This window comes from Leuciscus leuciscus (genome assembly GCF_965113295.1).
Source record: "Leuciscus leuciscus genome assembly, chromosome: 2".
Classification (NCBI taxonomy): Eukaryota; Metazoa; Chordata; class Actinopteri; order Cypriniformes; family Leuciscidae; genus Leuciscus; species Leuciscus leuciscus.
In genome coordinates, this window is record NC_138726.1 from 33,542,229 (window position 1) to 33,560,379 (window position 18,151).

The 18,151-nt window shown below is 36.1% G+C and overlaps 1 protein-coding gene across 1 annotated transcript in view; it reads left to right on the plus strand.

The window, feature by feature from the left end:
• The first annotated feature begins 346 nt into the window (after positions 1-346).
• The window catches only part of ube3c (ubiquitin protein ligase E3C), a 35,591-nt gene continuing 17,786 nt past the window's right edge, over positions 347-18,151 (plus strand). Inside the window, exons 1-15 of the mRNA XM_082150527.1 lie at positions 347-468; positions 1,467-1,599; positions 1,806-1,859; positions 2,150-2,224; positions 2,336-2,482; positions 2,707-2,822; positions 2,954-3,111; positions 3,271-3,424; positions 5,814-6,034; positions 6,199-6,350; positions 6,448-6,635; positions 13,490-13,576; positions 13,677-13,834; positions 13,992-14,218; positions 17,573-17,677. Of these exons, the coding sequence (XP_082006653.1) occupies positions 1,534-1,599; positions 1,806-1,859; positions 2,150-2,224; positions 2,336-2,482; positions 2,707-2,822; positions 2,954-3,111; positions 3,271-3,424; positions 5,814-6,034; positions 6,199-6,350; positions 6,448-6,635; positions 13,490-13,576; positions 13,677-13,834; positions 13,992-14,218; positions 17,573-17,677 (1,908 nt within the window). The 5' untranslated portion in view covers positions 347-468; positions 1,467-1,533. The remainder of the gene's footprint in view (positions 469-1,466; positions 1,600-1,805; positions 1,860-2,149; positions 2,225-2,335; positions 2,483-2,706; positions 2,823-2,953; positions 3,112-3,270; positions 3,425-5,813; positions 6,035-6,198; positions 6,351-6,447; positions 6,636-13,489; positions 13,577-13,676; positions 13,835-13,991; positions 14,219-17,572; positions 17,678-18,151) is intronic.

Genomic DNA, 18,151 nt, shown 5'->3' on the forward strand with positions numbered 1-18,151 from the left:
GACATTTTGGGTGCAGGTACTATGCATTTTAATGTTTCAAAACTTTATGTAAATGGTTGCTTTTTGTTTTGGTTGCTATGTGTTTGCCAATTCATTATTTACATCACTTACAAAGAAACCAATAAAGAAAGGTATTTTTATAATACTTTTTTAAGAATATCTCATATAAACACGATCCAGTTCAACGTATCGGAGATCACTTTCACCGTCCGCAACTGGTTTCCTTTTATTACTGAGATTCATCCAGGAAGTAATTGTGACATTTTTCACGTGATTGACCTCGTTTTTAACCAATCGTTTGGTAGCCTGTGTTGTGTTGTCCAACCACATTCCACCGTGCTATTGAGTGGGCGGGCGTTTCTCTGTGTTGTGTTTGTTTAGTAGAGCAGGAGCAACGATTTCGGTTTTGTTTTCTTTGATTTCCAGTAGCTGAACTGTATGGTTCGGCTGATCATTCAATAAAACCAGGTAAACAATTCGCATTTCATTTACTAACACGACTCATCAGTAGAAAAAGCTCTAAAACCTCACTGAAATCACTAGGTGACTTAAGAAGCGGTCAGAGCGACATATGACTGAAGTTTCTGTCAAGCTGAAATAACATATCAGAGCATTTATGTTTCCAAAATACTGTCTTAATTCTCGTTAAGTGGTGACAGACCCCAAATAACATACAGTTATACGTGTACATTTTCTGGGAGATTGGGAATTGTCGAGGTGAAAGACAATTGACCTGCTGCTGAGTCATTAGCTAGCTAGTCAAAGAACCTTTAGCCAAGAGGCTAACAGAGAAGTTCATTGGATCCGACTGAAGAAAATACCAGAACTATGTGTCTTTCACAGCGCGAATGCTCATTTGTATTTAAAACTTCAAAGAACACGTTCGTAAATTATGATGAACGTCTGGTATAGTGATTCTTTACTGGTTCTTTATGTTAGCAAGCCAACTAACGTTAGCCTGGCTTGAGTCATAACAAATGTGTTTGTCTCCTTATGAAACAACCCTTTTCTTGAACATGTTTCGCTCAAATGAGGGTGCATTGCAGGGCAATTGTTGAACACAGATATTTGTACGCATGTACAATAATGTGCATATAAATTTGAAATAATATTTCAGCGGTCATGTTGTGACATTTCTGATTGGAGATACGCTGGTGTTATACAGCTCTAGTATTTAGTGTTGATCATCACACCTGCTGAAAGCGGGGTGACAATTTCCATTCACGCCCACTGTAACCTTCTGCACCTCCTCAGTTATCTATCACAAGGATAAAGTTGCTTTAAATATCTTCATCATAACAGCCTGCTTTATTTCACAGTGGTATATGTTTAAGCAGCATCTTTACCGGTGCTTATTGTTACAAGCAAACATAAATTCTGTTATGAGATAATGTTTCCGTTATGATTAGTTCATTGACTAGACTCCAATCTCCTAATTTTTTGTTTTCTCTGTCTTGCCGGATCAGACTGCACTTTGTTGCACTGCACACAGGATACTTGTATTGATTGCTGCTCAATGGGAAAAGTGTAACCATGTTCAGTTTTGAGGGAGATTTCAGGAGAACACCCAAGGTGTCCCTTGGGGGTGCTAGCAGAAAAGTAAGTTTTCCTTGTGATAGACATCACAACATTTGACATTTGTCTACAATGATTATTACTTGGAAACTGACCATTTTGTATATTTGTGAATGTGAATATTTTTTTGCTAATTCTAAACTAATGTAAAAAAATTCCACATATGGACAACACAAATCTGGTAATTGTTGTTCCATATTGATATGTCTAACGCATTTTTTTTTGTTTAGGAGGAAAAAGCATCTCTTCTTCATCGAACACAGGAAGAAAGAAGAAAAAGAGAGGTGAGTATCCGCCATTAGGGTATTTGACAGATGTTTAAAGCATTTTATTGTGAAAATAGGACCAAAAACGTTATGTTAGTTCTGAGAAAAGCATGGTTTGACTTTTGTTATCTAATGAAATGACATTCATACATTTTTAAGTGTTTCTTGAGTGTCCAAATACCTTTTGGTGTATCACAAAATTCCCATGATGTGTATCTATTTTTTAGATTAGAGCCAGATATAAGAATGTGAATCTTGCAGTTATGAACAAATAGAAGATTATTTACTTATCTTTATATTTTGCACAGGATGAGAGGAAAAGACTAAAAAATTCAATCATCATTCAGTCATACATAAGGGGATACCAAGACCGAAAACAGCAAGTATGTGGAATCACTTTAAACTCTACAAGTGTGGATGGGTTTCTTTGAACCCGTTCTTGTAGTTGATAGACAGATTGTTAAATTCCTGAATTTTCTCTCTGTTTCATATAGTATGCCATTCAAAGGGGCTGCTTTGACCACTGTGTGTGTCAGTGCCAGTCAGGCTCTGGCCCTCAACTTACAGACAGTGCCATACTCAGCCAACTTGTTCGCCAGCTTCTCTTTTTTTACAGACAAAGTGAAGACAGAAACCGAATGGTAAGAACCAAAAATATGATCTGCGTTGCCGGTTTAAAAAGCTTTTGTTATCATATGAGGTTCAATGACGTTTTGTTTTTGTTAATTGCCTTTTTAATGTGAATTGATGAAAAATAAAAAGAAGTTGGACAGCTTTGTTCTATGGTGTCATTGTCTTTAATGAATCCAAGAACCTTCATTGGATTTATGTTCATTTAAGGATGTTAATGTCTTAACTGTTGTAGATCTGGATGTGTCAGAGTTTGGTAAAGCATCATGCTCAGTTCGTCAAGCTGCTGACAGGGCCAGAAAGACAGAGCTGCCTGTTTCAGATCAAGAGGATGCTGGGACACTGTTGCAGGTACAAAATAAGATGTTCCTTAGATACTGTTTTCTGTTGGAGCATCCCTAAAAATAAAAAATTCTGGCATAGTAAAAATCTTTAGATCTGCTTGTTGGTTGGTCGCTAAGCATTTTCTCTGTCTGTCAAAGGTTATTGCAAGCACGTGAAGATAACAGTCTGAATGTGACAGTCCCGATGCGGATGCTGGAGGTGTTTTCATCTGAGAGAACCTACTTGCCCTTTTTACAGGATGAAAACTATGTCACTGCACTTATTGAGCAAATTTTGCGCTATATGGTACAGAAAGGTACATAGTTTTGCCCTATGTTTGATTTGTCTTAATCATACTTTGAGGCAATAGATGAATATATTTAGTTAGAGACTGTACACAGAATTCTCTTTTTAATTTAGCAAAAGTTTGAATCTGCTTTAATCATATTATTTTAAATGTCTTTCTGTCTTTTAGGATACTACAGATCTCTGTATGTTTTAGTGAATCACAAGTTGCCATCGAGTCTAGAATACAGTGATTCCCCTTCCATTCCGCTGGCACAAACGCTACTGGAACACACACTCAAGCCTCTGCACTTTACATACAGTTCCTGCCCCCCAGATACCAGGTACACACTTACATACGTTCATACTGTAAAGAAATCTGACTAGTTCAAATTATTCACAGCCTTTACACTATATATATTTTGGAGAGCATTTGATTTAAGCTGTTCGAGGAATGTCTTTGTTTTGGTGTATGTGTGGTGCACGGGTCCCACCCAGTAAAAGGTTGCCCTTATTGCAGACAGTTAGCTTTATCCTTCCAGAGGACCAATGGACAGTAATTCCCTCACTGCTTTGTTTACAGAGAGTAGTAAAATCCAGACAGACTCATTGACTCAACATGTAATGTTTACACAACATTTACCCTCCATTCTAACACTCTGAGAGACGAACAGTGCTGTTTTCTTTTCTTTTCTCTCTGAAGAACGACAAGAGCGCGAGAGTATAAGCTTGTGCATACAGTCCTGTGTTTGTCCTCTCTCTTCTCTCTCTCTCTCTCTCTCTCTCTCTCTCTCTCTCTCTCACACACACACACACACACACACACACACACACACACACACACACACACACACACACACATTCACATACACAGAGGAACGTATCTAGACAAACCAGCCAGATGTTGTTTCGAGTTATCACCTTTTGATTGAAATGAACATTGACACTTTTTTTTTTATCTGTTCTTTCCTGTTACATTTTTAGGGTTAATAATGTACACTACCATTCAAAAGTTTAGGGTCTGTAAGATTTAAAAGAAATGAATAGCAAGGATGTATTAAATTGATCAAGTGACAGCAAAGACATTTATAATGTTACAGTGGATTCAAATGCTGTTCTTTTGAACTTTGTTTATCAAAGAATCCTTAAAAACATGGACAATAATAAGATGTTTCTTGAGCAACAAATCAGCATATTAGAATGATTTCTGAAGGATCATGTGTCACTGAAGTCTGGAGTAATGATGCTGAAAATTCAGCTTTGCATCACATGAATAAATTACAGTTTAAAATGAATGAAAATAAAAAAGGGTTATAACAATATTATAATTACTATTTTTACTGTATTTTTGATCACACAAATGCAGCCTTGGTTAGCATAAGAGACATCTTTCAAAGACATAAAAAATCTTACTGACCACAAACCTGTGAACAATAGTGTACATAGTCACCTTATATTTCTTTTCAGTGTGGGTAGACTAATTGTGGAGGTGCCACTTCTATTTGAACAACTTTGACTGTAGAGCAAATGCAAAATACATTCTTTAGAATTGCTTAATTACTGTACTGTTACTTTGGAAAAATATGTATTCTGTGCAGTACTGGTCAAAAGTTTGGAAATTACCATTTTTAATGTTTTTGAAAGAAATCTCTTATGCTCACCAAGCCTGCATTTATTTGATCAAATAATTTCTATTTTAACAGATATAACAAACATATTTCTATTTTAAACAATTGCTGTTCTTTTTTAAACTTTTTATTCATCAAAGAATCCTGAAAAAAGTATCACAAGTAAAAAAAAAATATTAAGCAGCAGAACCGTTTCCAGCAATGATAATAATCAGCACATTAGAATGATTTCTGAAGGATCATGTGACACTGAAGATTGGAATAATGATGCCAAAAATTCAGCTTTACCATCACAGAAATAAATTATATTTTAAAGTATATTAAAAACCATTCTTTTAAGTTGTTTTTGCTGTATTTTTGATCAAATAAATGCAGGCTTGATGAGCATAAAAGACTTCTTTCAAAAAGATAAAAAATAGTAATGTTTCCAAACTTTTGACTGGTATTTATGTAAGGGTGTAGTCACACTAGGCGATCTGAACTGTACCCGAGCATGTTTGACCCCCAAAGTCTGGTTCGTTTGACTAGTGTGATCGCTTCGTACCGTGCCCAGGCGCTGTTTGCTTAACCATCCATGGCCCGCTTGGAAGAGGTGGGCCAGAGCACGGTTCAGTCGGGCTCGGGAGCGGTACATATGCAGTGTGATTGCTAACCGTGTCTGAGCACGGAAACAGCTTCTACTTTTGTGTGTGCTACTGTCATCATTACAATATTACAGACAGCAAACATCTATTATTACTTGGACAGTACACTTTTCAATTAATGTAAATATTTAGGTTTATAACGGGCCTGGTTTGACAATCGCGCCAGGGCACTTTACAAGGCAACTGTGCCTAGTGTGAGTACACCCTAAATATGGTAACTAACAAAGTCCTGCTAATATAAGGTCTCCTGACAAGAGATTGAGGGTTTTTTGTCTCATAGATACACAAATGGCCAAAAGTGTGTGTAAATGTATGTTAGTATTGAAGTGGATCTATATTGTGATTATTTAGAAAATATGAAAGTTGAAGTACTTACTGCAGGCTAAAACATTAGCTACAGTTACAGTACATTTTAGTCAATAGAGTATTAAATTCACAATATTTTCTCTTCTCATTCACAGGCAGTTTGTTTTTACAGCCTTCACTGAGGAGTTCATCTCAGCTCCTTTCACTGAACAAATCTATCATTTCTTTGTGCCAGCTTTGGCAGACCCAAAACTAGCTTTCCCATTTCAGAACTTCCTTTGGTCACTTCAGGCCACCATAGCCTCCTCTGCCCAGGCCAGAGCTCAGGCTCCTTGGCTCTTTTACTTTGTGCTGTCAGTTGGAGAATCAGGACTGGGTAAGTAGAGTGTGTAAGAAAGATAAAACTGCACTGCATGACTAGTATAACGTGTGCTTAAAAGGTGACTCCTTTAGAAATCGATTTGCAATTCTTTATTAGATATTTTTGAGAGTATATTTAGGGAATCAGGTTTGAGTATTTTGTCTGTTTTATTTGTATAGGTTCACTCTCAGAGGAAGGGTTGCTGTTGTACTTAAACGCTCTACAGACTCTGTTGCCATTGTTGCCAGTGACGGAGTGCAACAGGAGAGCTGACATCAACAGTGATTCAGAAGATGAGGAAGAAATGACTGTACAGCCTCTTGCTGCACAGGTACACACATTATCTCTTATCCAAATCTTTGCACAGAAGAAAATATTCAGAGAGAAGCATACAACGGGTGGATATAATGCTGTTTTTTCCCCAAAAGGATGGCAGTTGGATTTCTGTGTATTACATAACAGAGGAATGTGTACAGAAGTTGGACACCAAGCAGCAGACTAATGCTCTGCTAACATTAGTGTGGAGAGACTCTGCAAGTGAAGACATCTTCACCATGATGGCTTCCATCTGTCACACGTTGATGGTGCAGCACCGTATGATGGTGCCCAGAGTCAGGTCAGATCACATACACGCATGCAAACAAAATGAATCACCTAGCATTTTGTGCAACACAACATTAAGGATAACCAATAGAACTAGATGTACTGCACAGTGCACACTTGTGCTCTATCACACTCTTATTGCAAGATAAGTTAATCATGCTTTACCTCTCTAATTGATAAACAGAGATGCAGTCAAGAAAGTGCTATAGATCGGAGTCGGATAGGATTGGGATGCACTTTTATTGTAGTATATAAAAGATTCCCAAACATCAAACTGTCCTCAAGTCTGTGAGCGTTTTTTCTTTTTTTTTATCTTTGCCTCTGTTTTTCTGCTGGTTTTTAAAAACAGAAAACAGTAAAATCTCTAATGAAGCAGTCAGACGGTTAAGTCTCATCTTGCTGTGTTTTTTCTATTACCAGGGCAGTTTTAGTTGCTGTCACTCATCAATTAGTTTAATGAGCTCTTCTCTCAATTACCTTTGCTTTTTTCTACTTCTGGTTCTGCTATATTGACAAAATGAGAACAGGATTTCAGCAGAAAGAACTTGAGAAAGAAATAAAGTGATGGAGAGAGGTGGTATGAAAGACAGGGAAGAGAAGAAGGTCTAGTTTAATGAGGGAGAGGGACATATTTGATTGGTAAAGCCAGTGTCAATCAGCTAATCAGAACCTCAACACATGCCATGTGTTTAATCTCGCTAAATCATTTCCCGTAGTGTATTAAACTATAAGAACCAAGGCCTATACCTTTTATGTTCTCAGTATTGGTATTAAAATCTTGTCAGAAAACAGTCTTCACAATTAAAGGAGTAGTTCACTTTAAAATGAAAATTGCACCATGATTTACTCATCCTCAAGCCATCCTAGGTGTATAATATGACTTTTTTTCTTTCTGATGAATACAGTCGGAGTTATATTAATAAACACCCCCTGCAGTGGATTGCAACCATCAGTTTGAAGCTCGAAAAAGTGAATCCATCCATCATAAAAGAACTCCACATGGCTCCGGGGGGTTAATAAAGGTCTTCTGAAGCAAAACGATGAGTTTGTGTATGAGAAATATTCATATTTAAAACTATATAAATAAAAATAAATAGCTTCCGGCCAAATGGCCATTCGCAGTCTACTTGTTACGCAACTTGTGACGTCAGAAGTAGTGTAAATATCAGCAGTACGTCGCATTACTCGCATAAGTTGTGCTTTACACTTAAGTGGAATCCGTATGTTCGTTTGGCCAGAAGCTATTTATTTTACTTTATAAAGTTTTAAATATGAATATTTTTCATACTCAAATTCATCGCTTTGCTTCATTAACCCCCCAGAGCCGTGTGGAGTTCTTTTATGATGGATGGATTAACTTTTTCGAGCTTCAAACTGATGGTTGCAATCCACTGCTATTATCAAGCTTGGAAGCGTCAGGGTGTTTATTAATATAACTCCAATTGTATTTGTCTGAAAGAAGAATGCCATATACACCTAGGATGGAGTAAATCATGAGGTAATTTTCATTTTAAAGTGAACTACTCCTTAAAGGAGGCAGCATTCACAAGCCTTTCATATCTTATAATTTTTTTTAATGATCCATATTGCATATGCTGAAAAAAATGTCACTTCTTTTTTTCTATTTTTATTTTTACATTTTCACATTTTCTTTTGTTAATATTTGCAATGTTTAAATTAACATGGTTTAAAGACCCTCTGTGGTGAACATATTTTTTTTATGTTGTTTATATTTCTATGTGCTGTTTTTTAATATGCTTTAAGACAAACCATGTGCAGAGTATTTTCTCCTTAAAACTGTAGTGAAAAAAAGACAATTTCTTATGTCACAAACTACCTTGTTGTAACCAATCACGTCAATGTGTGGGCAGGCTTTAGCATATCATTAACTATGCTCTGAAGCAGGGGAGTCTCAAGAGAAGCCAGGTTTTCCCAGTATATTTTTCTGTTGATATGAAAAATCAGGTAGATTTATCAGTATAGCGGGTGAATTATGTATTTGATGTATATTACGATGTTATGATGAACTATACGGCTTTCTCCACTGATGTTCTAAGTTGTTCAAAGTGTTTCCAAGGATGCTGATTTTTAGAAAGCAGCTGTCTGACTCTGAGGTGACGAACGGGAACATGGTTTGTGTAACATTAGCAACACATTATTAGCTGTTTGATAACGTAGTCAAGCAAAAGGCTAATCATATTAATTACAGTTATGTGTCCGATGTTGTAAAGAGCGATCCATAAAACGCATTACCATTCTGACACATCGTCTTGTAGACGAGTCTGTATGAGCCAGTGGAGGCGGGGCTCATTTGCATATTTATGGTTCCGTGTAAACTAAATAAAGCAAGGGTGTAGAGTTACATTAAAGCTACTTTAAGGCATGAATAAAAAACATTTAAATATGACATTTTGGTGATCAAAGATGAGTTTTAAGGTACAAAATGATTGACTACAGGGGGACTTTAACTTCTGGATAAATAGATTTCATGTTTAGGCTGTTTAACACATTTAATCATTTTGCACATTATTGTCTAATTAAAATGATGCTTTCATATGCAAAAATTACTGCATATGGCATTTTAAACAAAGTAAAATGATCTTTTAAATGCTATTTAATATTATTAATTGTTCTATGGAAATATAGAGTAATCAAAAATATATGAAAAAAAAATCTAACATGCATCCTCATTTGACTCAACACTCAAGTTTCTGGATGACCCTTTAGACTTCCTTCTCAATCTTGCTCCTCTGACGTCTTTAACAGGTTTTGCCTGTTCCAATTACTTTCATACATGACATAAACCGCTTATTTCCATTGTTTTCTTTCATATTCTTTACTCATCCTTTTTTCCCTGAATATTTTTTTGGTGGTATTTTTATATTTTACTGCTCCGTCGAGAAGAGAAGGCTTTTATCATAAATCCTGCCTTCACTACTTTATCATTATCGGATATCTGTACAAAATAATTAGCTGGCCTAGGAAGATTAATTCTTGCAGGAGTGGATGGGATAGTTTTACAAGAGGTATAATAGCTGTCCCTGATTTACAACCTTTAAAGAAGCACCCAGTGCGCGTGCAAACTTGGTTGCCTTTTGAACATTATCATATTTTAAAGTGAAGAGTATGGCTGTATTTTACTCTAAACAGGTCATTAAAGTATCAAAAACTGTTAGTGTAAATAGAGTGCTTGGTTCCTGTTCATGGAAAGGTCTCATTAATGTTAAGCCTGCTGTATTTATTTTGACAATTTAAAATCATCTTCATAGCGTTTTTAAATAATGATTAGGAACAGAAAGATGAATTAAAGAAAAAAAGTCTCATTATTCGTGTTAATAATAGATACAAGATTTCCAAGTGCAACTTCATTATTCTTGCATATCTTACTTAAATATGTAGTAGCTGGCAGACCTATTTTTTATTTGTTTTTTAAACCCCCTAAAGTCAGTGAAATTGGGTTTTTGTGTGATGTCCAGTAAGGCCATATAGCTTTGTTCACTTTTCAGGCAAACACACTGTTAAAAAAAAAAAGAAAAAATCTGTTTTCCCAGAATAATTCTGTAAACTTCAAACATATTTACAGAACAACCAGTAAATTTTACAATTTAAAACTGTAATTTAGAAGAAGAAAAAATGAACCGGTAAATCCAACAGTCATGCGATGCTACTAAAATCTGTCTTGTTCTTTTTACATTTACTGACATCCACCATAATAACACTGGTGGTGAAGAGAAAACCACATGATGAATCATTGTTCATCGCAAGTGGCTTTTCCACAAGCTGAGCTAAATGCTAATATATAGAAGCTACATACAGTGTCATTCACACAAACACAAAACACCATCATGGTAACACACAACACTAAAATAATGCAATAAACACTCTTTAAATAACATAAGATGTAACATAAAACCCTAATGTAACTGATGAGATAAAAACTAAGAAGAAACATAATTATTACATTTAAAAGCCATCAAATGTGAAGTGTCACACACGGAATTCTAGGAATGTCAGTTTACAGTTGATTTCGCTGTAAATTATAAGATAAATTTGTTATTTTTATGTCCATTTAGTACGGGAACTTGCTGTTAACGAATTAACAGGGTTTTTCAGTCTTACTGTTAAAATTACAGTAATTTTTTACAGTCAATTACAGTGCATGCTCTGTGAAGCATGTAAGCAATAAATAATAATAAAACGTTTAATTTATTGTTCTCGCCTAATTTCCCTTGAACCTGTGATGCTGAGATAACTGCTTAATTTGTAAACTTACTTTACTGTATTTGGTCCTTGATTGAATTAATCATCAACTGATATACAGTGCCCTCCACAATTATTGAACCCCCTGGTAAATATGATCAAAATTGGCTGTAAAAAATAAATCTGCAACGATTATCCTTGTGATCTTTCATTCAAAAAATGTGAAAAATTCTAACCTTTCATTGAAGTAAAAGAATTGAAAGTGGGGGGAAATCACATTATGAAATAAATGTTTTTCTCCAAAACACGTTGGCCACAATTATTGAAACCCTTTTATTAAATACTTTTTGCAATCTCCTTTTGCCAAGATAACAGCTCTGAGTCTTCTTCTATAATGCCTGATGAGTTTGGAGAATAACTGACAAGAGATCAGAGACCATTCCTCCATACAGAATCTCTCCAGATCCTTCAGATTCCCAGATCCATGTTGGTGCTTCTCCTCTTCAGTTCAGCCCACTCATCAGGTCAGGGGACTGAGACGGTCATGGCAGAAGCTTCATTTTGTGCTCCACAACAAATTTTTGTTTTGATTTTGATGTTTGTTTTGGATCGTTGTCCTGATGGAAGATCCAACCACGGCATATTATAAGATTTCTAGCAGAAGGCGTCAGGTTTAGATTTTTTATCTGTTGATATTTGATAGAATCCACAATGCCATGTATCTGAACAAGAAGTCCAGGACCTCCAGCAGAAAAATATGCCCACAACATTAAAGATCCAATGGTATATTAAATTGTACACATGGGGTACTTTTTATCCTTGTGTTCACCAAACCCATCTAGTGTGTTTGCTGCCAAAAAGCTCTGTTTTAGTCTCATCTGACCACAGAACCCTGTGTTGTTTGAAGATCCAGTCGTGTCTGACAATTAAATTTGCTGGAATTTGTTTTTGGATGAGCGAGGAGGTTTTTTTTTAAACCCTCCCAAACAACATGTGGGGATGTAGGGGTTGTTTGATAATTTTTTTTTTTAGGCTTTCTGACCCTAAGACTCAACTAATCTCTGCAATTCTCCATCTGTGATCCTTGGAGAGTCTTTGGCCAGTCAAACTTTCATACTCGCCGTGCATTAAGACAGTATAGACACACGTCCTTTTCCTGGCAGATTCATAACATCTTTAGTTGGTTATAACTTCTTAATTATTGCCCTGATGGTCAAAATGGGGATTTTCAAATCTTTAGCTATTGTCTTACAGCCGCTTTCTAGTTTGTGATGCTCAACAATCTTTTGCTACGCATCAGAACTATATTCTGTGGTTTTACTCATTGTGATGGATGATTAAGGGGATTTGGCCTTTGTGTTTCCTCATATTTAAACTTCTGTGAAACACGAAGTCATAGCTGGACAGTTTCATGTTCCTAGTCACCCTGGTGTACTAAAAAAGGTAAATATTAATGGGAATATACTTCAGAGATATTTTACTCGTAAAAAATTCTAGGGGTTTCAATAATTGTGGCCAACATGTTTTGGAGAAAAACATTTATTTCATAATGTGATTTCCCCCCACTTTCAATTCTTTTACTTCAATGAAAGGTTAGAATTTTGCACATTTTTTGAATGAAAGATCACAAGGATAATCGATGCAGATTTATTTTTTACAGCCAATTTTGATCATATTTACCAGGGGGTTCAATAATTGTGGAGGGCACTGTATTTATTTATTTATTTTATTTAGAAAAAGACCGGATAGCATTTTGCTTTGTGTGTCAGTTTCACTTTTTTAAACATTTGGTCTACTTATTTCCCAGCATTGATGGATTTAATAAAACATTTTGGACCAATTACTCTAAGGCTCCCAGCTTGTTCTAGAGTTGCATCCTTTTCTCAGTGAGAGTTCTGTAGTTGTTTTGATATTTTATTGTAGAAGTGCCACCTTACATATACCATATTGGAGACTAGTGCTTTGTGTGTGTGTGTCTAAGGTGCACGTATACATTCTTACCTAACCTTACCCCAACTTTAATCTTATTTTCTCCCTTAATTACTTGCAGTTATGCTTTATTTATTCTTTCACCCCTTGACACAAAACAAGCATGCAGTAACCACCACAGTGATTCTCACACCCCGGTGTGACGGCTGTTAGGTTTAATGATTTGGGTGGCCTAAGCACAGTATCTAATTTGTGATGGCAGCACTGTTTCTACGGTCAGGCAATTGTAGCCGTGCTACATTGTCTCTCTGGCCGTCATTAACTTAAATGGAGCCCCCACAGGAACCACTGGTCTGTTTACGACCCTGAAGCAGACTGCTAGTTTACTAATGGAAGGTGCCTCACCTAAATAAAGCTTAATGGCTCATTTAATCTTTCCTGTGGTCACATACAAAGACTAGAAATTCCAGCTCACTGGGTTGTTTATATTTTTTCTACTTTATGAGTCCAGCTGGAAATTTGGGAAGTTCAGGTTTTATGGGCAGGAGATGTGGTTATTTGAACATTTAGAGATGAGCATAGTTCCTGTAGCACCTTTGACTTAAAGTGTTGGTGAATTGTTTAGTAATGGTATTGTGTGTGTATATAGCCTAGACTACATAATGTTTAGTGATAGCTTCTTAGCTGGTGTACTTTTGTCTAAAAATCTTTATTCTGTGTTTTTGTCCTTTTCTTTAGGCTTTTGTACAGTTTAGCCTTCAATGCTCGTTTTCTTAGACACCTCTGGTTTTTAATCACATCTATGAAGACTAAAATGATCACAGGGTGAGTTTTCCACAGTGTTCTTTTCTAATGCATATTTCTTGAATATAATATTAACAAATCCATTTTTCTTTTCTCTTTATTCTCTGTCTCTTTTGTGTAGCTCTATGGTTCCCTTGTTGCAGGTGATGTCCCGAGGTTCTCCAATGTCTCCGGAGGACTCCAACAGGATCATACCTCTCTTCTATCTCTTCAGTTCACTCTTCAGTCATTCACTCATCTCTGTGCATGACAGCGAGTTTTTTGGCAGCTCAGTAGATGGTAATAATACCTATTTCTCCAGAAATGTACTAATAACTGTATAGAAATATATTGAAGTATTTAACAGATCAGGTAATTTTGTTCTTTTTTGCCTTCTTTTTATTGTGGTCTTGTTAATACTATTACACTCCTAAATGTTTTTTCATTGCTCGAGCAGGTCAGAGCCAGTCGTCGATGATGCCCTTCTCTCTGTCAGAGTTGGTGACATTATCTCGGTGTTTGCGGGACGCGTGTCTGGGAATCATTAAGCTGGCCTATCCTGAGACTAAGACAGAGCACAAAGAGGAGTATGTAGCTGCGTTCCGTAGTGTCGGGGTGAAAACCAACAGCCAAGTACAGCAGCGCATCCAAGCTCAACAGAAACGATGGGTCCAGCTTTTTAAGGTGATTTCCTCTATTTCTCACACTCTCATATTACCTAGTTAATGCAGAATTCACTTCCATTAGGTGTCGTAGTTGAAAGGAATTAAACTTAACCAGTACTGAGAAGATTCTCACTAGCACTTATTCTACATTCATTAGCGGTGATAATACCTCCAGTGGATGATGTGCGTTACTTTTTACCGGGCACTGTATTAGCAGTCCTAACAACGTCTTTGATGACCTAATTAGATGGGTTTACAATTAATGAGGCGAATAGTCTTAGCATCTGTTATGGCCATCAGTGCTGATCAGCCAGGCAGGAAGACCACTCACTTGGGAAATTAATAGGTTGTTTGCCAAGACTAAGTGAGCTGAATAACGGCATTAGGATATTAGTCAGCTGTCTTCACTCCATCCATCTCCATCCTCTTCCTAGTCTTTCTCCATCATGTTCTTACTTCCATCCCCATGTCAAGTTTCAGCTTTTTCCTCATTATTTGTTTGTGGTTTAACCAGATCTCTTGCTTTCTTTTGACAGCTCATTTACCTACTTTTCTTTTCATTTAACTAAACTTATTTTCAATAGATTTGTAGAGTTTTTCAACACTGACTGTTAAACTTAGTGTTGTTATTATTATAAAATAATGTGAATTTATATGATTATACAGTACATCTCAGTACATATGTGTCTCCAGGAACATGTTGGTAACATCTACATTTAAAAAAGATGTTCCCCTTGAATGAATGACATCAATCTTTTTCTTGTGCTGATATTACACATTTCTCCAAACTATGATTACTGCTATCTAATCCAGTTCACACAACTATTAGTATAGACTCATTTAGCAAATCAGTTTAAAACAACATCAAGGACAATAGATTTGTCCACTATTGATTACATCATATATTAAGCTTTATATACTCACACAGGTATACAGATTACACAATACGTTTCCAAAAAATTTGCTCAGATTCAGTTAACAGATAATTGTGGAGATTATTAATATTAATTTGGAGAATAGTTTAAAATAAACTTGGATAAAAAAAAAAAAAGTTTAAAAAAAGTTGTTATTTTTTAGGCATTTTCTCACCTTCCTCATTTGGAGCATTTGTTTCGGAACCTGGTGTATTTTCTCTCTCATTTTGATTTGCTTAGACATAAATGAACAGAGTAATCACGCTCAGATCCGGAGTGAAATAATCAGTCTGAGAACGCCTGAACGAGGGGGTCTTGGTCTAATGGAAAACAAACTCTGGAGCAGTTTGCGTATGGTGAGAAAGCAATCTGACCTATTGGACGTAGTGAGCCTACGTTCTGACGTACAACCCAGAAGCGCTGCGCTGTTACACTACGTGAACTCACTCAGAGGCCCACACAGAAGAAAATGAATAGTTGAATAAAGTCGTTATTTTTGTTGTTTTTTGCACACAAAAAGTATTCTCGTCGCTTGATAAACTTAAGGTTTAGCCACTGTAGTCACTTAATTAAATTAAATGTAATTTATCATTCAGAGCGCTAATCCAGACTAATATACATTTATGCATGTGCAACCACAACAGCTAGTTTGTGGAGCTAAATTGTTAATCCATCTTGATGGATGACCACTATGAGCGGAATCCCAGAACACAAACAGGTGCACTCAGTCTGAAATGAAAAATGTTGCCTTGTGAAAGTGAACCTAACCAAGGAAGAAACAACATTGTAAATATAGCTGCTAGCAGCGATGATGGGCCCAAGCTCCAGCGTCACTGCCACCTTTAGGACAGCTGTGCACGGGGGGCAATGTGCGGATAAATGTAAAAAAAAACTGCGTCAGAGTTGTTTGAATATGCCTCATTTACTGCAGCAGCTGGTGCCATTATGACCAAGAACCACAACAGCCACATCCATGAGATCTTAAGATGACTTAAGATGTTATAGGTCACAAATATAGGTCACAAAAGTTATCATTTGCAGCTAAAAATGTTGTACATTCATAAGTATTTATCTTAAGATTTCTTTTTATAGTTTTTATTAACCTTAATTAACCTTTAATTAACCTTATTATTAAACTAATTATATAAAACTATGTTGTCAGTGCAATACAAATAAGCTGGTTCTATGCCTTTATTTTGTCATTAAAACTGATAGAAACAGATTCTAAGTCAGGGACAGGCAACATCAGTCCTTGAGTGCAACTGTCCTGCAGAGTTTAGCTCCAACCCTAATCAAACACATGAATTTTCTGTACTATTCCAGCAAGACTCTTGTTCTGAGAAAAGCACTTTAAAATACATCTTATTGCTTGGGTTCCACTGGTTGAGTCAGTACAGCACACAAAAGGCTCTGAAAGATTTCCACAAAAGATGGCGGAAAACGCCTCCTGTCAGCTAAAACGACCCATTAAAGAAGTACAAGCAGGAGAAACGCATTTCCCAAATTGAATGTGCAATTTACAGTCAGCTCTAACGCAGTTGACCCCTCACACACTAATGTTTGCCTCCAGCCATGGGCCGTCCCTCCGGATGTTTTATCACTCCTATTGTCGAGCTATCTATTTAATTGAAAGAAGTTAATTGAATGAAAATGATCAACTAAGCTTGTATTAATATTGCTAATGGAACTTTCTTCTTGGCCCTGTTTGGAGAGAGATGTCACCACAGGAGTTTTGGAGAGACCCATTAAGGCCTGCACTTAACCCGATGGGCTAATTAACCAATGCTTATTCATTCCACTTAGACAGGAAGAGCCTTCGGACCCCCTGCCCCTCAAGCCCACCAGCAACAGAGTTTTGCACTTGCCGTTATTACAGTGACGTTAACATTCCTTGGTCAGAGATTGATAGGCGTTCTCTAGAAATGGCCTTCCAGACGTTTGTTTGACACTGTAATCGGAGAAAATGAGTATTAAACAGAAGTGTAGATAAGTGAATTCAGATGAAGTCAATTGACTTTAGATGTGACTTACCCAGTGTTCAAAAAGAATGAAGACTTAAAAAGACATATTTGTTAAATAGTAGTGTGTGTTTTTTGTTATTGTTTTGCTTTTCCCTGCACAAGTGAGTGAGTGTGTATATTTGTGTCCTGATGTCAACAAAAAACATGCTTTGTTAGTTGTGCTGGCTGCTCCACTTTTGGTTGCACTATTACATAAGCTATGTCAACATAAACTAATTATACTTATTAAAGAAATAGGACAAACACATGGGGCAGATATTTTTTTTCTGGTTGCTGAACTGTTAATGACTAAATCGTAATGTTTTTAATAATATTTTTAGAAGCTTAAAATATGCATGTTTTTCATATATTAGCCTTTTTTTATTTTTATTTTTTTATTCCTGATTGTGAATGCACATTGTGCTAAACCTTTTTTTTCCCTTCTTCTAAATATGTTAGGTGATTACCAACCTTGTGAAAATGCTCAAAGCCCGAGATATTCGAAGACCATTCTGTCCATCGGGTCATTGGCTGTCTGATGAGGTCAACATCAGGGCAGACAAGGTAAAAATAATTAAAGAAATGTAATCATATGATTAAAACCTAATAAACAGAATTACTAGTTTTGCTGTCTGATTAATTGACTGCAATGTATTTGATTGATAAACATTAAAGATCCAATGAAGGCTGGACTAGTTAGATTTTTGCTAATGAATGGCAAGCATTTGCATTTTAAAGAATAAATACAATTTATTATGAAAGTGTAATGGTTTTATTATTTAATCTAGGGGTGTACAGCAAAGCCAATATTTGTATCTGTGGCAATGGCAAAAATATTTGTATTTAGATAAAGCCAAATGTGGGTAGGACATAAACCGGGGGTTTGTCTAAACTATACGAAAAGCCTGTTTTAAATATAACTTTGTTCCCTTCATCATTTGCATATAGCAAGTATGCCTTGTATAATTCATAAAATATTTTTTTCCTGTTTTTTATTATTTAATGTATTTATTTATTTATTTTTTACAAAATGTTTTA